The following is a 24,141-nucleotide window of genomic DNA, read 5'->3' as shown; positions in this document are numbered from 1 at the left end:
GCAGTGACTCGTAAACTTTAATGTGCTTAAGGGACATCTTGAGAGCTGACTACAAATCCTGGTCACCAATCCCAGAGAGTCTGATTCAGTAGGCCTGGGAAATAAGAAAAAGTATTTTTAACAAATATCTTCAAATGATTTTGAAGTAAATGGTACACAGACATCTTGACAAACATTGATATAAAAATAGAAGAGAAGGGTATTGTGAAGAATCCTAACATTTCTTGGTTAAGTAAAGGAAGAAGAATAAACAAAGAAAATCAATAAGCAGTCAGAGAGGTAGAGAAAAAACTGGAATGCATGATATCAGGGAAGCCAAAAAGGGACAGACTGTTTCAAGAAGTCTTCATGTGCTGAATGCTGCTGAGGACCAGTAAGATGAGAAATAAAAGGGTCCACAGAACTTATAGACATGGAATACGTTAAGGGATGAGAAGGAGGTAAGGAAATGGAGACAACTCTTTTTTTTTTTTTTGAGACAGGGTCTTGCTCTGTCACCCAGGTTGGAGTGCAGTGCCATGATCTTGGCTCACTGCAACCTCAACCTCCCGGGCTCAAGTGAACCTCCCACCTCAGCCTCCAGAGTAGCTGGGACTATAGCTGTGCACCACCACTCCCAGCTAATTTTTTTTTTTTTTGTAGAGACAAGGTTTCACTATGTTGCCAAGGCTGTCTCGAACTCCTGAGCTCGAGACAAGTGATCGAACCGCCTCGGCCTCCCAAGGTGCTGAGATTGTAGGCGTGAGCCATCATCCCTGGCCAGAGACAACTCTTGTAAGACGTCTGGCTCTATAAAGAATGGGTGAACAAGAAAGCATAGGATATTAGAGACGGCGTGGAGCAAAAAAAAGAATTTGTTTGCTGCTTGACTTAGTTTTAGGGTGGGAAACACTTGAACATATATAAACGCATATGAGGAAAGCCAGAAGAAAAGGCAAGTCTCAAGATGTATAAGACAGAAAACACTGTAATTCCTTTTTATCCTACCATAATAGTTATGATACAAATAAATTATAATTATAGGTTGAAATCTTTTCTCAGATAAATAAAAGCCACAACCTGTCCAAAATGTGACAAGATCCAAAAGTTATTTTCTATAACTAAGACAGGACAAATATTGATTGATCTTTGGAGAAAAGCAAAAATAGTGAAGAGCCTTACATATTCTGACTCTAAGGAAAAGATGAGCCTCCTCACCAAGGGTAAAGATTAAAATTGAGGCAGCAGGCAGGAGGTGCCACCTGCTGGTAAAACACAAATTCTCAGTATTTTGACTGTGGCAGAAATCAGTCTTAATAGGAATTTCAACCAACCAGATTAGAGGTTACTTATGTCTCCAATAATAGCTTCTTGAGACTGATACAGAATCTGAGACCTTCCCACTGAGCAAAAAAAAAAAAAAGTGTTTTAAAAACACTTCCATTGGTTGGTCATCCTGCCTTTATTTGAATATATTCCATAACAAGAGATGCATAAATCCAAGAGCTGTTACATCATAAGTAGGTCATTTTAAACTGAAATACACCTTCTCCTAATTTCTACCCACTATATACTAGGCCTTCCCTCTGGAGCAATACAGCTAATCCCATAGGACAGCCTTCTACCATCTCTAGGCAGGGATGTCTCCACTTACTTTCTCCTCAGATTAAACAACCCAGTATTTTTTTTAACTGTTGTTTTTAAAACCTTCCACCATCTCAGTTGTGGGATGTGGCTGAGTTTATCAACAGCCTACAAAATGCCTTAGCAGTTTTATTTCAAACAGGCAGCCCAGTAGTACCAGTACTTTCCTGTATCTGGGTCTTAACACACAATTGGCTCATACTAAGTTTATGGTCAACTAAAACCCTGTCCACCTAGATCTTCCCAATCCAGTACTCACATAATTTGATTATTTGAATCTAATAAATCTAAGTCTTGATGTTAATCTTCATTAAATTTCAACTCATGATGATTTTGATTGCACTTTCTTGTCAACATCACTTTGAACCTTGATTCTTGGCACTACCTAGATTTGACAGGCGAGTCACTAAATCTTCACCCAAATCAATGATAAAAACTTGGGTATGAAAGAGTCCTAAGATGTAATTAATACTAAGCCACCAAAGAATATTTTTGGGTAGAAATATTTATCTAGCTGCAAATCTATTTACTATTTACTAATCTATTCCAGCCACGAAGATAATGGAAAAATTAGGCAAATGCTTTAATGAAATCAATTATGTTATGTCACAGGCATTCCAGGAATATACTATCTTTATATTCCTTTCAAAAAGGTAACTACATGAGTTTAACATGGTTGTTTTGAGGTGAATTCAAGGAAAACATTCACAAATCACACTGGGGATGTCAGCAGATAGTCTCCAAAGTCCACTCTACTTAAAAAAAAAAAAACTTTAAAAGTCAACCTATATAATTATTTTATGATTAAATATGATTAAACAAAACAACGGATTTGTGGCTGATGGTGCATGCATTTCACCCATCCTAATGCACTAAAGGTCACGTTTTCCAGAGAAAACTGTCCTCCTGAATGGAATAAATTGTATCTCCCTGTATATACTCCACACTTAATCAAGAATGCCTTATTTGAAAATTGATGCAAAGTTACTTGCAAATTATTCATGTTGGCCCAGATTTTTTCAACAGTATCGTGGGTTATAATTCTACTGAGTCTTGAGAGTTGAACAATCATAATGGTATTACATATTACATATGGTAGGCTTCAGTTTTTTAATACACTTATCTGGACTTTTCCACTTTAAAACCATTCTCTGTGGTCATGAAAATTGAGTCAAAATGAGGAGCATTGTTCTGTGGTATAGTGTGGCAGTCTGGATGTAAACCCTGAAGCCCACTGCTTGAATTCAAATCCTAGCTCTCTCATTTATTAGCTTTGTGACCTGGAACAAATCATTTAACCTCTCTGTGCCTTGGCATCATTTACAAATGTGAATAGTAACAGTAGCCACCTTACAGAGTTACGATAAGAATTACGAGTTAATAAATATGTATAAAGGGTCTGTAACAGTGTCTGCCACACAGTTAAGTATTAAACAGTTTAGATGCTTGCTGTAATTCTCATTCTTGGTCATTTACTAACATCACCCCTTCTCACTCATCCTCTCCCTGTGCTTGCTCTTAAAATAACAGTATAATACAATGATTAGTTAAGAACTGGGCTTTGAAGTCAGAAAGACCTGGATATGAGTCTCATCTCCACCATTTACTGCAATATTACCTTGGAACTTCACTTCACTTCTCTAAGCCTGTTTCCTCATCTATAAAACGGGGATTAAAAACGACACCTACTGCCTGGGGTTGTTTTGAAAATAAAAATGCATGTCATACACTTTACATAGTATCTGGCACATCGTATGTGCTCAGTAAATCTGTTAAAAATCCCTATTTTGTACTCCACAGCATTGTGGTAGGCACAGTCTGGACCATATCATTCTCCTTTCTGACAGTCTTACAAGTTCATGATACTTCTGGTATGTATCTTTAGTTATATGCCTTTCTCCGTATTCATAGATGTTCTGTGATTTGCAGATACAACCTTCTTTCAACATTACTTTCTCCTTGAATGGTTGAAATTTTAGAATTTCTTGTTCCTTGTGAACCCATTCTTTTTTTGGAGCCTGTAGCCATGTGATTGTGCCCATATTTTTTTCTGAGATATTTGCTTTCTAAAATAGAGGACTCATGCTATGTATATTTTTCATCATTATTATGATTGTTAAAGTGATAATTTTTCTCTCAAGGATCTATCTCTTCTACTTCCCCAATCATTAGTAAAAATTAAATCCAGAGAAAGAGTCCCCTCCATTGTTTCCTTTACCTCCTATGAGATTAATCACTGAAAAATCAAAAATTTTATCAGATACTCTTACCAACAGAATGAGACTTCTAACAGGAAGCTAGATGGTTACAGAGCACATTACTACTAACATTTGTTTCTCTGCACGTTCTGCAGTCAGGATTAGAAACCACCATCTACAGGAATGCATCAGAAACCACCATCTACAGTTCCTGTATCTGAGATTCTTTACTATTTCTCCATCAGAACGTCACCTTTGTTTCTTTCATCTTTTAGAAAGAAGCTCTCTACCACGTTTTCCCCCAACACAGTGGTTTCTATATTCTCCACACACACATACACACTCATTCCATTCACCCCTCCTAGCTTTTTCTACTAGATGATTTTTTCCAACAAAGTATACCTTCCAAAGGCCAGAGTTCTTACAACCTCTTGGTGATAGGTATATTCTTGTTACAAATATTAAGTTTTCTATCTATACTGCATTGGTATACACAGGTACTTATATATAAAGTATTGTTTCCAAACAGTTTTGTTCCCAAATGCTTTCTTTCTACCATATGTCTTCTTCCTAAGTTATTTATTTTTATAACTTTATCTAGGCTTATTTCTCCTTCTCTACTGATAAATTTAATAAGCATCCAGCCAAACAGAGTAATAACAGTTACTCTACCAGAAGCTCACTAGCGTGGCATTGAACAGCACAGTTCAGGAAGCCAAATGCTTCTCTGATACCAGCCAACTCTTAACTGCCATATCTATTCTTGTCTTCCAATGTTACAAGCATCAAATAGAATATGAAAAGATGGGACCTGTGCCTGCTCTTTAGAACTTCAAAATCCCTAGATTTCTTCTAAATATTTCCATTAATGTAAACCAAAAAAACCCATTATTTTGACTAGACTACAAACTTTACGATAGTAAAGATCACGCAAATTTTACTATTGCCCAGTGCCAAGTACATATCAGACCACATGACGCACACTTCAGCCAAACCCTGCCCAAAGCCTGTTTCTGTATTGTTCACAGCTAAGAATGGACTTTACAATTTTAAGGGGTTGCTTAAAAAATCAAAAAACAAAAAAAAGGAAGAAAAAGATGTGACAGAGACCACTGTAGCCTGCAAAGCCTAAACTCTGCTGAGTCTTTTTAGAAAAAGTCTGCTGATCCCTGTATTGGACACTCAAATATTTGTTAAAAGAGGAAGCAGGCAGAGGGAAGGGAGGAGTAGGAATGGGGAACAGCAATTTGCAACAAATATAACTGGAGAGAACTGCAGAAAGTAAAACCTGCATAATAAATACATACACGTCTCTACATTGTTCTTTGGCTTTCATTTTCATTAAGTTCCAAGATAAACTAAAGGTCTTTCATTAGCATATTTTATAGATCATTTATATATATATATATATATTTGTGATTGATCTATTATTCTTAAGTCATAGGTACTCCTAGGAGAACTAAATTTAAACCTTGGCAGTACTAAATAACTAGTTAACACAAATATTAGACAAGCAAGATGTCAGCCACTATAAGGCATCAGTTTACAGTAAAGGATCTTCACACGTATATCCTTTCCTTCCACACAGCACTAAGCAGCTAAGTGCTAAGTATCACTCCACAACGTTTTACTCATTTATACCCATTACTTAAAAATATAATCATTTAGAATGTTCTACAAGCCCTGAAATAAAGTTTTGAATACTAAAAAAATGTTTAACCAAAAATGAAAGTCACATTCTCAAGTAACATAAAAGAGCAGTATTAGACCTATCCAGAGCATCGTCTACTGGAAGCACATGCAAACGTGTACCTGAAAATGCTGCTCCATCACTTGGATTTTTCCTTGGTCTGGGCACTTTTTCAGAGCTCGATCTGCATAATGGAATAGGATTTCTACCATCTGTAAGGAAAATAGCCTGGCATAGACATTAAAATACATCTCTGAAGTTTTTCAATAGGTATGTGGCTCTCCTAAATAATACAGAATTAGAATTTGTTATTACATTAAAATTTAATTGAAAATTTTAGTGGCTTTATTTACCAACTTTTTAAAACTCCAGCCTCATTTCTTCCAGTCTCAGGGCTAGTACTAACTTGCTAAACTTTCTTAAGAAATATCTCCATGTTCTAGACCTCAGTGGCATCTATACTGCTCAGGAAATGAAACATTCAAGTTCTTCAGTAATCCTCTGCTGTAGGTGTTTCCCTAAAGAGCACAGTTGAGCAAATTATCCGGAGTCTAAGGAGTAACCAATTTCTATCCAGGTTTTCTATAAATGTTTATACTAATTTGGAATATAACTTTTACCAATGCATTTACACAACAAAAAGGAGGGAATCCTATAGTCAATTAATTCAGCCCAGTCTAGAGTAGGAACAGAAGGTCAATATTAAATATTAGCATCAATTATATTGATGCTAATTAATAATAACATTAAAACATTAACCCTCTCTGCTAGTTCTGGGCAACACAAACATTTGCACATACACTAGTTCTCATAATTACTAGTAAGTTTATAAAAACTAACAAATGTCAATTTTCTGTGGGCTATTACTTGGTTTGGAAATAATCCCGATTCCCAGGTTTTCTTCCTCCTCTTTCCTGCTGTCTTTTGGCTATGTACTTTATTATCTTCATAAAAGAGTGAACAAGGGAAAAAAGAAAAGGTGATTAAGAAGAGATTTTAAAAGTATTCAAGATGACACAGGGAATTATAACCTGACTTTTTTTTTTAGATACAGGTCTCACTCTGTTGCCCAGGCTGGAGTGCAGTGCCGCAATCATAGCTCACTGTAGCCTCAAACTCCTAGGCTAAAGTGATCCTCTGGCCTCAGCCTCCCAAGTAGCTAGAACTACAGGTGCACACCACCATACCTAGCTAATCTTCCTACTTTTTATAGAGACAGGGTCTTGCTATGTTGCCCATGCTAGTCTCGAACCCCTGACCCCAAGTGTGTGTCTGTGTGTGTGTGTGTGTTTTTTTAATACACTCTCTTCTAGATTGTAGCCATTTACCTACTCATGCCCAAAGATACTGGCAAATGCCAAAAGCAAATCTGCACTGTATTCTAGTAAAGACCCTCTTAAAATACTCACCCGGTCTGCAACAATAGCCTTTCGCTTACTAGCATCCCCTGATAATCCTGCAGAGAAGGAAAATCCAACAAAAAAACAAAAGTTAGTCCACATCTTTAGGAGTGAAACTATGTCTGGTTTCATATTTATAAGATGTGAAACAACAGGTATAATTGTAACAATTCTTAGCTATCAAAATGTTGGATAATACGCCATAACAGGAACACCTCAAATCTACTGGACTGGATAGCATATCACTGTACTTCTCTTTCATTCTAATAGTAATTTCCTTACAAAATAATTTTAAAAGCGACATTTTAATTTCTATACTCTCTATTTGTCACATTAACCTTCTTAACTGAAAGTCTATAAGGTTTAATAGCATCCTGTTTATAAACACTTCAACACTCAGCTAAAAGTGTCCTATGAGTGGTTACTACTAACCATTCCCTCTACTCCAGGAGAACCATGTCTACTACACTGGAATTCTGTCTACTCACCCACTACTGCTTTTGCTTTTCCTTCATGGAAAGACCATGCAAGAGCCAAGGCTTCTGTAAGACAATCTTGTTTCAGGAGATGATCCACTCTCTAAAATGGAAAAATGAGAGAAACCAGTCCCCTTTGTCTGACCAGTCACCAGTCAGAATTCCTATTCCACCTAAAATCTTTCCAGAAGTTTATGCTTAGTGGCTAAAATTATTTTCATAATTATGTGAATATCTTGTTTCAAAGAAAAATATCATCTTCAAGCACTAGATAGTACAATGGCTGTATAGGCTAGTATAGAGAGCCACAGGGCCCAAATATGAAAAGGGGAAATAGCTGGAATGTCATTGTAGCAGAAATGGCTGGTTGTTTATCACAACATTCATTTCCTCCTCCTTGGTAGTAACAAACCCCAAGCTTATTTGAGACAGCAATATACCAGCTGAAGGATATTTCTAAGACTACCTTGTGGCCACTGGGAACAATGTGACTGAGCTCTGGCTAACGATAAGTGGAAGTGTTGTCTGGTATTTCTGGGATGTCATCTTAAGAGGTAGGAGATAGCCTTTATTTTTCTCTTTCTTCCTTCCTAAAATGTGGTAACAGCTGGAGCTCTAGCAACCATACTGAATTATAAAAGGGCCCTGAGACCAGAATTCAAAGACAAACATGGTGGAACAGGACAGCATGCTTAAGCTTATGGAATTCCTAAAAAAGCTGTGGACCACCTAGCTCCAGGTTGCTTTTACATGACAGAGAAATCTTATTTAAGCCACTATTATTTTGAATTTTCTAATATATGTAGACAAACCTAATTCTAACTTATACTGTCAGTTCTAGCAAATCAAGTACCTAACAGCTATCATGGTTTTCTTGTACACTTCTGAAATTAAGAAGCTTACCAAATCATCTTCTTCTGAAAAGTCAAAACAGAAATGTTAAGAAGCTACCAATTCAGTAACTCTGACATGTGAAATTACTTGGAACTCACCTCTCTCCAGCTCCTCAGCATCATCACATAAACAGACTGGAAAGTAAAGAGATGGAAATTAAAATGATCACCCTTAACAGACTTCTTTGGGAGATACACTTGTCCTAGTCCCACATCTCATTTGATGTCCCTTTAAGTAAAACATTTCATACTACAGTTAGAAGTATATCTTAGAATTTACTAATGGGTCTCCAAGAACGCTTTTCTTTTTTTTGAGACAGAGTCTCGCAATGTCACCCAGGCTGGAGTGCAGCAGTGGGATCTTGGCTTACTGCAACCTCCGCCTCCAAGATTAAAATGATTCTCCTTCCTCAGCTTCTCGAGTAGCTGAGATTACAGGCGCCTGCCACCACAACTGGCTAATTTTTGTATTTTTACTAGAGACAGGGTTTTGCCATGTTGGCCAGGCTGGTCTTGAACTCAGCCTCATGTGATCTGCCCATCGAGGCCTTCCAAAGTGCTGGGATTACAGGTGTGAGCCAACGCATCTGGCCTAGAACCCACATTAAAGAGTAAGTCAAATATTTAAAGGTCTACAGTCCAAGAAGGAGTTGATTCCATGGACAAGAAGCAAGGAAAGCCCAAGCTCATTTCCCTCTACTGACTTGGCAATGTTTTGGTTAAATTTTAATAATGAAGAAATGTTTCTCCATATTTTTTAAAAAGCACAGGAACAAATTGAGATAAACTGAGATACAAAAAGTTCCTATTCCAACAATTCTATTCTAAGTCAAATACCTCAATACATTTTAATCAGCATCCTAAGCTGATCTAAGCTAACAGCCATCTTAATTACATGACAAATATCCATGATTAGGTAGCTGCCTGGTCATAAAAGCATAAACGTGAAGGAAGCTTACAAAAGCACATCTCTGAATCAAGAAAATAAGCATCCTATTAGCCAGCACCTAAACAAAAGTAAAGAATATGTCTAAAAGTGGATGAAAAAAATAATTAACTAAAAATCATGACTACCTAACCACAAAGCGTTTAGGATAATTGCTGATCAATATTCACTTTGCAATATACTGCCCTCTTTACCAGCAATCTCCTTCAGCCTCAACTGCCCTGATACATACAAATACCAACTCACAGAGTAAAAGAGCTTACTTTTGTCCCCAAATAAAAGATCTGACCACCATAGCTACTGATGGATTGATAACAAGCCTTCTCTCCAACCAAAGCCTGGAAAAAAAACATACATACAAAAAAGGTAAAAAAATTCCTTTGTATTTAATATATTTTTTAACAGTTCATCACTATTAATGACTTATTAGTTACACGTCTTTTTTAGTGATCACAGTTTACAATGTGTAACTTATCTCAGTCTACATTTAAATAATATTTGATGTATACTGTAAGAACCTTGCAATGATGTACTTTTATCTCCTACATCCTGGCACTATGTACTATTTTTGTTATATATATTGCTTCTATAGATCATAAACTTCACCACACATTATTTTTGTTTTAAACAGTCAATTGCTTTTGTTAAACAACAGTATTGAGATACAACATACATCATAAAATTCACTCATTAGGCACAGAATTCAATGATTTTTTAGTAAATTTACAGTTGTTCAGCCATTATCAAAATCCATTTTGAGAACATTATCATCACTCTGCAAAGATCCTTGTACCCATCTGTAGTCACTCCCATTCCTACCTCCAAACCCAGGTAACCACTAATGTACATCTGTCTCTATAAATTACATTTGCCTTTTCTGGACATTTTATATGAATAGAATTAAACAAAATGTGCTCTTATTGCATGTCTTCTTTCACTTAGTATTTTTAAGGTTCATCCATGTTGTAGCCAAGTATCAGTTGTCATACTTTTTACTGTGGAACAGTATTCTATTAAACGGCTATGCCACATTTTGTACATCCCTTTACCAGTTAGTGAATATGTAGATTGTTTTCACTCTTCGGTTATTAAGAATAATACTGCTATGTGTGTTCATATACAAGTTTTTATATAAGCGTGTGTTTTCAATTCTTTTGGAAACACACCTAGAAGTAGAACTTCTAGGTGAGATTGGTAATTCAATGTTTAACTTTTTTTTTTTTTTTAAGATGGAGTCTCACTCTGTCCCCCAGGCTGGAGTTCAGTGGCACAATCTCGGCTCACTGCAACCTCTGCCTCCTGGGTTCAAGTGATTCTCCTGCCTCCACCTCCCGAGTAGCTGGGATTACAGGTGCCTACGACCAAGTCTAGCTAATTTTTGTATTTTTAGTAGAGACAGGGTTTCACTACGTTGGCCAGGCTGGTCTCGAACTCCTGACCTCAGGTGATCCTCCCGCCTCAGCCTCCCAAAGTGCTAGGATTACAGGCAAGAGCCACCACGCCTGGCCTCAATGTTTAACTTTTAATAAAGTGCCAAACTATCTTCCACAGCATTTGCGCCATTTTAGTTTCCCATCATCAATGTATGAGGCTTCCAATACCGCCACATCCTTGCCAACACTTGTTACTTTTTTTTATGATAGCCTTCCCAGTGGGTGTGAAGGAGTATCTCATTATGATTTTGATTTGCATTTCCCTAATACCTAATGATGTTGAGCAGCTCTTCAAGTGCTCACTGTCCACTTCTAAATCTTTACAGATCACTGCTGACTGTCTGATGAGAAATGTGTTCTCATAATTATTGCTCCTCTGTATTTAATGTGTCTTTTTTTGCCACTGGTTGCTTTAAAATTTTTCTCCTTATCATTAATTTTGATCAATTCGTATACAGTTTATTTTAGTTGTGCTTGGGTTCACTGAGCTTCTTAAATGTGTGTGTCTACAGTTTTAGAAAAGTTTTTGATCATTATTTTTTCCAATTTCTTCTCTTCTTTCCTTTAGAGATTTTAACTACACGTACATTAGGCTATCTGATGTGGTCTCACAGTTCACTAACACTATTTCTTAAAATTATTTTGCTGTGTTTCATTTTGTATAATTTATATTGTTCTATCTTCAAATTCATGAATCATTTTTTCTGTATTGCCTAATCTGCCATTAATCCCATCTAGCATATTTTTTCATCTATAAGCACTATAGTTTTCATCTCTAGAAGTCTGATGTGTATCTTTTCAAGTATCTTCCATGTCTCTACTTAACTTTTTTAACTAAAGAGTATAGTCATAATAACTACTGTCTTTGTCTGCTAATTCTAACATTTATGTCAGGTGTGATTTAGTTTTTATTTTTCTCCGCGTTATAGGTTGTTTTTCTTCTTTGCACACCTAGTAATCTCTAATTGGATGGGAGACATTGTGCATTTTACCTTGTTGGTTTCTGGATCTTTCTGTATTCCTATTAATATTCTTGTGTTTTGTTCTAGCAGATAAGTGATTTGGAAACAGTTTGATCCTTTCTGGTCTTACTTTTAAGATGTGTTAGCTGGGACCAGTGTGTCATTTATTCTAGTCCTAATGAGGCAAGATGCCTCTGAGTACTCTACCCAATGCCCTGTGAATCATGAAGCTTTCCATTCTAGCTGGTGTAACAAGCACTGTTTTCAGCCCTGTGTGAGAGCACTAGATACGGTTCCCTCTAAACCTTTCAAATGGCTCTTTCCTGGTCCTTGGGCAGCTTCCTTCTATGCATTTGCTGATTAGGAGTCTGAGGAACACTCAAGAGGGACTCTTTCATAATGCTCTTTTCTCCAGTACTCTCTCTTGCAAACTCAACCCAATTTTGTCTTCCTGCAATCTTGGCTCTGTATTCTCAAATCATGGAGTCTTCCAGGCTCCAATTGGGTTCCTCCACAGCCCAGATGCTCTCTCAAGGCTGGAAGCTAGGACAATCACAGAGTTCACAGCATTTGTTCCCCATTTGATGAGAGATTGCTGTCCGTCATTACAGATGTCCAGTGTCTTAAGAACTGCTGTTTACTTTTCTTCTTCTTCTTCCCTCCCCCTTCCCCTCCCCCTCCCTTTTCCTTCTCCTTCCTCTTCTTGGGTTATTTCAGGCAGGAGAGTAAATCTAATTCCCCACAACTCTCTCTTGGCTAAAAGCACAAGTTCAAAGTCCACTACTATTTTTAATACCATTCAAACACAAGGAAATAAAGTATGGAACAGTAATTATTATTATCACTTAGTGAATTATATTGCACTATCATTTCTTATTCTGACTTTTCTTGGTTTTTAAAGTGGGAGTCTGGAAGACCCTTTCATATATATTTTATACTCTGACGTTATAATATGAGGGAGATTTGAGCAAAGCCTACACATCATGCTGTAGTCACTCATTAAATATGACCATCATTACTATTTTTTTCAAAAAATTATCCAAGGAAGTCATACAATGGTCTAAATTTCTTACTTAAAGATTTGTGGTTTAGGAACATGAGATCACAATTCAAGGTGACTGAACTATAGACTATCTGTGGAAATTGCTTAAGGCCATTATGTAGTTGCTTAATGATACAATAAAATTAATGCTAAGGCCATAACTTTGTTGCGTCCTCCTCCTCTCTAGGCTCCTGCATCTCATCTATCACCTATTTCTAAAATATCTTCTTTCTCTCAAAGCCATCTTCGTTTTTTAATACCCACAGCTACCATACCTGTTCAAGCCTTTATCATTATCACCCAAATATTTCCAAAGCCTCATAGAGTACCTGTCTGTAGTTATTTATCCCTTAAATCTATCAGGCTTATTACTGCCAAATTAAGCTTTCTAAAAATATTTTGATTTTACAATTTTTCTCACAAATTTTCCATTATACTTCATTATTTTAGTATAAAAATTAAAACTCTTTGGTATTAAGTAAAATAAGTCACATTTCTGAATAGAAGGGAACAAAAATTATTGTTTTAGCTTGTATTCCTAAACACTTATAAGCACATCCACACCCACTTCAACCTAGTGGCTTTTAAAGAAACACCTCAAGACAGAAAAAGATAACTCCCCAGAGTTCCTATTTCTAAAACAACTACAACAAAATACCAAGTTTATCAAAGTATTTTCTAGGATACCAAGATAAGTGATTATCCTTACCAGTGCCTGGCTAACATTTCCTCCAGTGGCTAGTGATTTGAAATGGCTGCTATTGTAGACCAGCTGAACTTCTGAGATCTCCACTGTCTCCAATTCCTCTTGTGTTTGCCGATCAATCACGTGCAACTTCTCTACGCTGTCTAAGAGCACAACTGTGCGTGAATTTATCCACTGTAATTCAAGCACACAACAAAACAAAAGTGAGACCACAGCCCAAATCATCATTTGGGTCAAGAAGAAAGCTTGGCTGCTCGATTAAATTACACTGAGGACTTGATCCATTTAACAATTTACATGGCAACACAATCAAAGCAAGAACTACTCAGTGACAGGCCAGAGAACAGTAGGTACAATATACTACTGACTTTTGAAAATGTTAAAATGACACTTTCATAGTGTAAAAGAAGACTAAAAGCTGTAGGTGGATTAGAGCATATCGTTTTTTATAAAAGATTTTTTAAAGCAATTGGCACAAATGACTTCAGTATCATGACAAACTCTGCATTTCTAGTTTTTATGATATTGCTGAAACAAAAGAACAAAGTAAAGCCCATAAACCTAGCTGGTCAAAGGACAATTGTTAGCACTGAAGCAATACATATTTTAAAATAGAAGCTATTTTAAAAATCTACTTCCTTCAAAATCTCTCTTAAAATTATGAGCGTCTTTTGTTCTATTTCTCTGTATCTCTCAAATTTTCTTTAATAAGTACTATTAAAATGTTAAAAGTATTAACAATAATAACTTTAAAAATCTTCTGAAGGATGCCATTTTAACAAATTTCTTGGGTTATGTATAAAATCAGATTTCTTATTTTCGAATTTTTTTTGGCAATCCCAATCCTTTCCCAAGAAATAAATCTTAAAATCTGCTCAATCAGAAGTCAGAAGTCGCCAGAACGAAGTGCTTCCCCTGCCCTTTATGTCTCTGGTATTCATGCTGGTGTATTTGTATGTTCTATTCCATGTCATCAGATATTATTTGCATAATGTCCAATTAAAGATAACCAGTTGAAAATCCTAAAAAATATACTCTATCACTGTATATTAGCCACTCTAAGGGAAGAGTGTGTTCCCCTCTCCTCCTCTAAAAAATCTCTTTCAGAAAACAGGGAGTTTGTCTGATATGCACATCTTTTACAGAAAGCTCTTATAAGGTGCTCTCTTAATTATTTTATTTAGAAAAAGTATTTTCTAGGAAAAATCACATTATTTAGCCTTATACAACCTTAATCAGTGCTAGTTCTTAGCTACTCTCACAGGTCACCTGGTTAAAAGAAAACAAGAGAATGGCAGGAAAAAATGAACCTCAATAAGTTTAGTAATTATTCCTGAGATTAGACCTGCAGAGTTGCAAGTGTTGACGTTGTTGTAAATAAGCCTTTTAAGGGTAATTTACAAAACAATGCAGTTAATGGTCACATACACTTGTGCAGATTTTTAAAGTACTGTATCTCAAACATCTTAAACAGAAGTTATGATGATAAATTCTGAAAAACTGTATGACATGATTCAACAAGACAGTTCTGGTGATGACAACACTGATGTCTTCTAAGAGTCTGAACAAAATTATTTCATAAAATGTGTATGGAAGAAAGAATTATTTCTAAACAACTGTCTGTGAGTTAAAAATGTAATGTACAACTAAATCAATAAATCATGTAAAGAAAAGATCTATTTCATCTATATGCTAAAAAATTACATGTTATCAAGTTGAGGAAAAAGCCCTTTTTCATTCTTTTTATTAGAAAAATGAGGCATTGCCTTATATTTAGGGTTGCCTATATTCATGCATCTACAGAATGTTTTACTGGACACCAGACACTGATGTGCTAAAATGTATTAATGATGGGAACCCAGAAATATTATAATTACATTGTTCTCAAAATTAACGAACCATTTGAGAGAGAAAAAATAAAATTTGATACAAAAAGAAATCTCTTTTTAAACCAAGAAGTTGGCCGGGCATGGTGGCTCACGCCTGTAATCCCAGCACTTTGGGAGGCTGAGGCAGGCAGATCACGAGGTCAGGAGATTGAGACCATCCTGGCTAACACGGTGAAATCCCGTCTCTACTAAAAATACAAAAAATTAGCCGGGCATGATGGGGGGTGCCTGTAGTCCCAGCTACTCGGGAGGCTGAGGCAGGAGAATTGCTTGAACCTGGGAGGTGGAGCTTGCAGTGAGCCGAGATCGCACCACTGCACTCCAGCCTGGGCTACAGAGCAAGACTCCATCTCAAAAAAGAAAAAAAAAAAAAAAAAAAACCAAGAAGTCACTCAGGATTGAGATGCATGGTAGAAAGAGAACTCTGCAAAGTTTTTTGCCACAAGAAAAGAGGAGGTTGCACAAGCTGCTGAACCAATGAAGACAAAGCTCAAAAATACAAAAAATGCTTTACAGAGAAAGCAAGGCAATGATCCTCAAAAAACTCACCTAAACTCTTCTGAAGCCAAACTCCCCTTTGAGCTAAACAAGACATTAAATTTCTAATCCTGCCTGTGTTCAGCAGGACATAGGCTGAAAGGCAATAATTTGTGGCATCACTCCACATTCAGAGTTTATTCAATATAACCAGGACTCCCTCTCTCTCTCTCTGTGTGTGTGTGTGTGTGTGTGTATGTGTGTGTATAATATATACTTTTTTTTTTTTTAAGAGACAGGGTCTCACTATGTTGCCCAGGCTGGAGTGCAGTGACTAGTCACAGGAGCGATCACTGAGCACTACAGCCTCGAACTCCTGGGCTTAAGCTATCCCACCTCGGCCTCCCAAGTAGCTGGGACTACAGGCACGAGCCTTGGTGCCTGGCTGTCCATATTTCATATGATCTTAAAGGTAATAATTCTTCGCAGAAATCCTGGTAGCTTTAATATATCATAGATTCAGAACAATTACATGAACTAAATGGGGATATTTAATTTGAATAATACTCACAGTAAAGTTGATGAGGTCATAGTATAGGTGAAGATGCTTTTGCTTAGTAACATGTATTGCTCCAGATTCATCTCTCTTTACCTGATGATGAAATAAAAACAACCTAAAAACCAGCTACTGTTTGAGGGACTTTTTTAGATATTTAATTATACTCCACCTAGAGTATCACATTTACCCATTATCCCATTCACTGTAGATAAGCCAAAAATACTGATAATTAAACAAATGATTATGAAAATAGAAAAAAAATTATTTGTTCCATTATTTACACCAAAATGCAGGGCATATCTGGGGGTGGTCTAGTTGTCAGTATTGACAAATGCTGTGACATAGTTTTCACTCTGTTATAATTCAGAACGACCTAACTTTATCACATCAATGACTATAATTAAAGTACAAAAAGGAATGGTGACATGGTGTGAGGAAGTCAAAAGTCCATTAAAGAAAAAAAGATGCTGCAGTGATATAAACCAGACTTTTCTGAACTATGACATTATTATGAGAGGACTTCAAAAAGTTCATGGAAAATGTATACTATGAAAAAACTATGCATGGATCTCAAAAATTGTTTGCACCAAAATAAACTCGTACTAACTTGTTATAACATGTCTGAAAAGGATCTAGTTTGAGGCATTAAAAAGGATAAGACATCAGTTTGAAAAGAGCCCCAAAGAGCAACATAAATTCTGCTAAAATTAAAGCAAGAACAAACATCAAATTTATGGTGAAGCTTCGGTGCAAGAATGGTAAAATCACTGATGCTTAATAAAAGTTTATGGGAACAATGCCCCCAGAGAAATCAGCAGTTTACAAATGGGTAACTAATTTTAAGAAGGAAGGAGATGATGTTGAAGGTGAAGCCTGCAGCTGCAGACCATACCCATCAATTAGTGACGAAAAATATTCATCTTGTTCATGCCCTAATTGAAAGAGATCAATGATTAACAGCAGAAACAACAGCCAACACCATAGACATTTCAACTGGTTTAGTTTGCACCATTCTGACTGAAAAATTAAAGTTGAGCAAAGTTTCTTTTTGATGGCTGCCAAAACAGTTGTGTCCAGGTCAGCTGCAGACAAGAGCAAAGCTTTTAATGGGAATTTTAAACATGTGGAATCAAGATCCTGAAATATTTCTTTGAAAAACTGTAACAGGAGATAAAACATGGTTTTATCAGTGTGATCCTAAAGAAAACGCACAAGCAAAGCAAAGGCTATGAAGAGGCAGAAGTGGTCTAATCAAAGCAAACGCAGACCAGGCAAGAGCAAAGGTCATGGCAATGGTTTTTTGGGATGCTCAAGGCATTTTGCTTGTTGACTTTCTGGAGGGCCAAAGAACAATAACATCTGCTTATTGTGAGTGTGTTTTGAGAAAGTTAGCCAAAGCTTTGGCAGACAAATGCCCAGGAAAGCTTCACCAGAGAGTCCTCCACCACAACCATGTTCCTGCTCATTGTTCTCATCAAATAAGGCCAATTTTGAGAGCAATTCGATCCACCATAGAGTATTGATTTGGCTCCTTGTGACTTTTGTCTCCTAATCTAGAAAAAGTCTATAAAGGGCACCCATTTTTCTTTAGTTAATAATGTGAAAAAGACTGCATTCGCATGATTAAATTCCCAAGACCTTCAGTTCTTTAGGGATGGAATATATGGCTGGTATCATCACTTTAAAAAGTATCTTGAACAAGATGAAGCTTATGTTGAGAAATAAAATTTATTTTTATTTTTTAATTCCATTTTTCCACAAACTTTTTGAAGTTCCCTTGTGTAACTCTAACAGCCCAAAATTTCCCAAAAGAACCTTGAGTGTCAATCTTTTATTTATATGTATATATGTACACACTCTATATCCTGTCATCCTTATAATTTGCTTCCTCCCCTTCTGCTCCAAGGTAACAGAACACTGAAGAAATATAAAGCACAAGATACACCCGACCACCTGAAATTCATGGCATTCAATTCAACCTGGGCTTTCTTGCACACTCCCCATAGTAGTATTATAGATGTTTTTCCCTTTAAGTCACCTTCTGGTCCCATCACTTACAGTGGTGACCTCACCTGATACCTTAACAAAAATCTGAGACCACTTAATGTGGGTCCTTCATGTGGACCCCTCTTCACTTCACTAAATCATTTCTCCCTTAAGAAAGGATCCTCTGGTAAAATGAACATGGGATCTAGAGCCATATATCTAATTCTAAGTTCCACTATTATACCCGTGTGACCAAGGGCAGTCACCTACTCTTTCTCAGTTTCCTGAGAATATATGGTCCACAGATACTAAAATATTTACTGTGTGGCCCTTTACACAAAAAAGCTTGCTAACCCCTGATCTAGATTAATAATGGTTGGCCTAGACTGCTAATGGTGTCATCACAGGTTCCTAAGTAATTAAAGTCATAAAGACAGGATTAAAGTGACATTTTAGGAAGATCAGTCTTGAAGTAGCAAAAAGAATACATACAGAAGGCAGGAGAAACATTAAAGGTTTTTCTCTCATAACAAAGCACGTGTAAGGTGTTTAGACAAAGATGGTTGGTTGCAGTGAGAGTTAAGGGATGATACTTTCAAGGAAAAACAAGCCTTCTCATCATATTGGATCTAGAGACTGAAGGACATGAATGAAACATCCCATTTCTGACTTTACATTTTAGAATCAAGAAATATTTGAAGAGACACTGTTTAGGGAGAAAATGATTAAGGAATATTTCAATGTGTTGACTTGAAAGTAAAGGTAGGACTCTCAAATGTTGTATTGGGGATGTTCTAATAAAACTTTATTTATAAAAACAGATGGCTGGCCAGATTTGGCCCACAGGCCACAGTTTGCCAATCCCTACTCTCAATCCACCCCATCTATTCAATTATATTTTCCACCACAAGTTTCTCTTTGTCATTAATTCTATAAACATTTATTGAATATTTACAATATACAAGCACTGTCCTAGTGGCTGGAAATATAACAGTAAAGATGGTCTCTAGAGTTATGGAGCTTTCTGTCTAGTAGGGAAGAAAAACATTAGACAAGTGCTGAATGTGGCCAAGCACAATAGCTCACACTTGTAATCCCAATATTTGGGAGGCTGAGGTGGGAGGATCGCTTGAGGCCAGGAGTTTGAGAGTCAGCCTGGGCCTCAGTTGGAGACCCGCAAGACCTCGTCTCTCTTTTGTTTTTTTCTTAAGTGCTGAATGTTATCAAAAGATGTATGTAACTAACTTAGTTCAGAGGTCAGGGAAGGTCATGTTAATCATGAGCTCAGAGACAATGGAATATAGCACAGAACTTTCCCGGCAGAGGCAACAGTATATGTAAAAGGCACTGAGGTCAGAGACTAGCTAGGAAGCTACGGCAGAATCCAGGCTAGACATGTACATGATTTAGACTAAGGAAACAGCAATGGGGGAGACAAAAAAGGAGCAATTCAAGAGATTTTTGAAGGTAGAGTCAATAGGACTTGGTAATAGAGCACATATGAAGAGAGAAAGGTAACTGAAAAGTAACTCCTAAGTTTCTGGCTGGAGAAACTAGGTGGATAGTGGTGAACTTGCTTCGCTGAGCTAGGAAACGCAAGAGATTATTAATACAAAGGCACATTCTTGCCTCTGTGACTTCAGTTCATCTCATTTCCCCCAATATGCATACCCACCCTTCCTGCAGTAGTTGCAGTATATCCTTCCTAAAGCCATTAATACCCTCTCTAGTCCATACTAATCACTTTGTACTCTGAATTTATATCAGCTTGATTTTCATCACATAGTTCAATCCTTAAACCATTTTCTGTAGTAATAATGAACACACTGATTTTGCTTTTCAAACAAGATTATAAGCTGCGTGAAAGATGAAATTATGTTGTATATTTCCTTCTTTCCTTTGCTGCTTGTGCCCATCACAGTGTAGAGGACACAATAGGTGCTCAATGATACTTGCTCTCTAGTATACACACATGTAGTTACACATACATTAACACATATTCACCTTCATATCTTTATACATTTACATACACCATTAATTATTTGTCAGTCAAAGAAATGAAGCTGAGAAATAAACCATGAGAGGTTATGTAGCTGAGAGTGATCACCATTTTCCCATGCTAATCATTAAAGCCTTAGATAAAAATTAAATAGGTCACTCTCTCTCCAAAGACTTAGTACAGTAACACAAATTTCTTTGACACATTAATTGCTGATGAATAAAAAAAATTATAAGAGGCTTTCTAATGCACCTAGCATCATATTAGGACTTACCAATAGAAAATGAACAACATCTCCTCTGCAGAAGGCAAGCATGGGATTCACATAATTTTGCACTGCTACAAAGTGCCAGGCCAGCAGTGGCACACTGGAAGGATCCATCTATGTAGGGAGATGGAAAAAAAAATCATCACAGTTAATAAACAAGGGGACAAAGAGAAAACTATGGTTAAAAACAGCATCTGACTAGTGTTCCTTGATAAAAACTTTCCCCAATTTCTCAGTAAAGCAAGAACTAATTGGGAGGTGTCATGAGGGAACTTTCTGGGTTGATGGTAATGTTCTACATCTTGATAGGAATTTGGAGTTACAAAAGTGTTAAGCATTTGTCAAAGTTCGGCAAATGTACACTCAAGATCTGTGCATTTCTTTGTATGTATATTCTACACCAAAGGAAAAACCTAAAGAAGTATTAAACTCCAGCTAATAATATGCATGCTAAATATTTAGGGGAAAAAATACTGGTTTCTGAAATTTCCTTTGAAATACATAAAAAAATATAATTTGATAAGTGGACAGAGGGATGGGTAGATGGACAGATATGTAATAAAGGGCAGTAAATGTTAATTATAGAATTTAAATGGTAGCTATACAAGTATTCAATGTAAAATTCTTTCAATTTTGTTTGAAAATGTTTATAATAAAATGTTGAAAAAAACAATAAAAATACAAAAAGAAGCAAACACATAACACCATGAAAAAAATCTCAATTTGCCAATGAAGCTAATCTAACAAATGTTAATGGCCATCTAAGCCAGTTTTTCCATCTGAAAGGATAGACCTGCTTCCCCTAGGGCCCAGAGACACACAGGGTACCAAAAAGAAAACAAAAATGAGTTCCTTCACCATAGGGAACGCTTTCTGCACCAGCCAGAGTTCTGTACCACCATTCTCCATCCCATCCTATCAATACCTCTCCTCATATATACATTGGAAGATTACAACTCTGAAAACAATCAAGAAGAAAAAAAAGGGAAAACTGGGATATAAATAACACATGCTAGGAAGTATCATCCTCCAAAGTAAATTATCAGAGGCAGAAGCCAGGGAAAGCACATGCAGTAGCAGTCTACGGCACATATTACAGTGGGGTCTACTCTATCCATAGTTCAGTGCCAAAGCTGCAGGCAGTGAGTATAAGCCTGTCTCAGCACAGCAGCCATGTAAAAACAAGTATCTTTCAAACACTGAAAATCAGGGCTTGGACTCAATAAATCAACTTTTCCTTCAACCTTAAATCTGATAAGGGAATTTTATTGCACTCAGAAGGGCAATGAATGAAGCTAGGAAATTCCATGCATGAAGTTAGGTGTGACCACAGAGTACCAGGACAGCAATATACAGGTACTGTCAAGTTGAGGTTAAGAACAAAAGCCAACTGTATGCTGTCTATGAGAGAAAAACTTAAAGTGATAAAGGTAGAAAAGTATAAGATCTCATGATCCCTAGGACACTGTGCTGGTCATCAGCTTATGATGCTTTGACCACCTTAAGGCAAGTCCAGCCAACGGTCTCTGGAGCACTGACTTTCATCCTGTCTAGTCTTCTGACAATCTCATAGAATTCACCCCTTGCAAGTCATCTCTCTCAACCTCCTGACATGGTCCTTCCTTTGGCCAATAAGATGGAGGGACGTACTCACCCGGCCATAGGGAAAAGTCATCCATACTTTCAAGGATGGTTTCAATCCAATGACCAGTATCTTTAAGAGAAAAATATGTTTTCAATATTGACCTTGTAATTTTCAAATATTTGGTATTCAAAGCTTCTAAAAGTTCTGAGTTTTAACTTCTAAATACACTTACTTTTGTCAAGGATGCCATGGCCAATAATGAAAACTGTGTGATGGGATGATCTTTCAACTCAGGCTTAGAATGCAAAGGCTCAATACAGCAGACTTCACCCTTGGAACCACTGAACAGACATCTAGATTCACAGGTTCTCACTCCCATCACTCTCCTGAAAATGTAATTAGAAAATTCAGAATCAATTTAGCAATGATCCAAGGCAGTACTATCTCTACGTGGACTACTTTCATAGCCTCCTGCCTCCTACCTCCTTAACCCCCAACAATCCAAGCTCCACAGGACAGCAGCATGATCTTTTTATTATACAAGTCAGATTCATTTATTTTTCTGCCAAAAACAGTCCACTGGCTTGCTACTGTACATAAAAAATAAAATCCAAACTCTTTCCCATGTCTTAAAAGGATATGATCTGGTTCCTCCCTTCACTCCTCTCCCACTATTGTGTTCCTGACAAAGTCACACTCCAGCCACACCTGCTTTCTTCCATTGCTCTAGCAGGCCAAGTCTGTGGCCACCTCAAAGTCTTTGTGTCTGAATGTTCTCTGCCTGGAATATTTTCCTCAGATCTGTGCATGTGTTGACTGGCTCACCATTCAGGTATTTTTCCAGATGTTGCCCCTTCTGAGAAAGGCATTCCAGAATTATCCTCAAGTACAATCTAGTGCAATCCCCTGTCTTGTTTTCTTTACAGCACTTACATCCATCTGAGGTGATTTCATTTATGTGCTGGTTTGCTGTTTCATTACCCTTACCGCAGCTAGAATGTAAGTTCTCTTAGAGCAAAAACTTTGCTTGGTTCACAGCTATAACTCTGGGATCTAGATAAATACCTACACATAAGAGATGCTCAATAAACATTAACTAAAGAAGTATGTTTTTTTCAGAAATTACTTTCTGCTTAGCATTGTTAGAAGCTATGAGAAATACAAGAAACAAAGATAGTTGTTAACCTTGAAGAACTTATGGAAACATAATACACAATGAATATTATGTTCTACTTTTCAAAAAACTCTGCTTCCTAAATGTTCTTTGATGTATCTAGACAGTCTTTGCTCTTAAAGAGCAAACGTGGCAATTCTAAGATAATTAAAAACCTGTTTACACCTGCCCATTATGATTATAATCAACTGGGCCTTGAGCCTAAACCAAAATTAGTGAGCTACTCCAGAAGAGTGTGGTCCCAAGCTTGACAGCACATAAGAATCTTCTGGGGAGTAGGAGTCTAGAATCCCAACTCAGACCTACTGAGATAAAACTTGGGAGGACCAGGCCCAGAACTCTGTTTGTTCTATTAATATAAGCCTTCCCAGGTAATTGTAACACACAGTCATAATCTACTCTCAATTACAGGGGCTTTCTAGACCTCTTCATGTTCAATTTCAAATCATTAAAACAGAGCTAGTCTTTTCATTTGTCAACAAATGTCCACTAGTCTCTTACTTAAATGTCAATTCAAAAACAGAGCCTCCGCTGTCGTTGCAAATTGCAAGAGTTGGATCATCTGTAAACTAAACAGAGAAGGAATTTATTTTCTTGTACATTTTTAAACAGTCAAGTATTAAAAAGGAAAAAATTATACAATTTTGAAAAACTACAATATACACATTTAATAGCTTTTGAAATAACCTAAACTGGGTTCAGTGCTCATCACTCTAAACTTACAAACTTACCTTTATTTAGAGTAATAATGGTCCAATATCTTTAAAAAAACAGAGGCTTTCAAAAAGCAAAACCATCTTTCATCACGATAAAAGAAAAATACAAACTATGATTG

The 24,141-nt window shown here is 36.8% G+C and overlaps 1 protein-coding gene across 2 annotated transcripts in view; it reads right to left on the bottom strand.

Annotated features, from left to right (window-relative positions):
- VPS8 (VPS8 subunit of CORVET complex) overlaps positions 1-24,141 on the bottom strand; it is a 236,506-nt gene that overhangs the window by 172,428 nt on the left and 39,937 nt on the right. For both annotated transcript variants that reach the window (XM_054481040.1, XM_063662489.1), the window contains 11 exons: positions 23,808-23,875; positions 22,365-22,518; positions 22,202-22,261; positions 20,554-20,661; positions 16,307-16,387; positions 13,373-13,543; positions 9,490-9,564; positions 8,380-8,415; positions 7,400-7,490; positions 6,921-6,967; positions 5,634-5,723 (listed from right to left, as the gene is read on the bottom strand). In XM_054481040.1, the coding sequence (XP_054337015.1) occupies positions 5,634-5,723; positions 6,921-6,967; positions 7,400-7,490; positions 8,380-8,415; positions 9,490-9,564; positions 13,373-13,543; positions 16,307-16,387; positions 20,554-20,661; positions 22,202-22,261; positions 22,365-22,518; positions 23,808-23,875 (981 nt within the window). The remainder of the gene's footprint in view (positions 1-5,633; positions 5,724-6,920; positions 6,968-7,399; positions 7,491-8,379; positions 8,416-9,489; positions 9,565-13,372; positions 13,544-16,306; positions 16,388-20,553; positions 20,662-22,201; positions 22,262-22,364; positions 22,519-23,807; positions 23,876-24,141) is intronic.

This window comes from Pongo pygmaeus, chromosome 2 (assembly GCF_028885625.2).
Source record: "Pongo pygmaeus isolate AG05252 chromosome 2, NHGRI_mPonPyg2-v2.0_pri, whole genome shotgun sequence".
Lineage (NCBI taxonomy): Eukaryota > Metazoa > Chordata > Mammalia > Primates > Hominidae > Pongo > Pongo pygmaeus.
The sequence above is the reverse complement of the archived record's forward strand: the minus strand, read 5'-3'. Positions and strand labels throughout refer to the sequence as shown.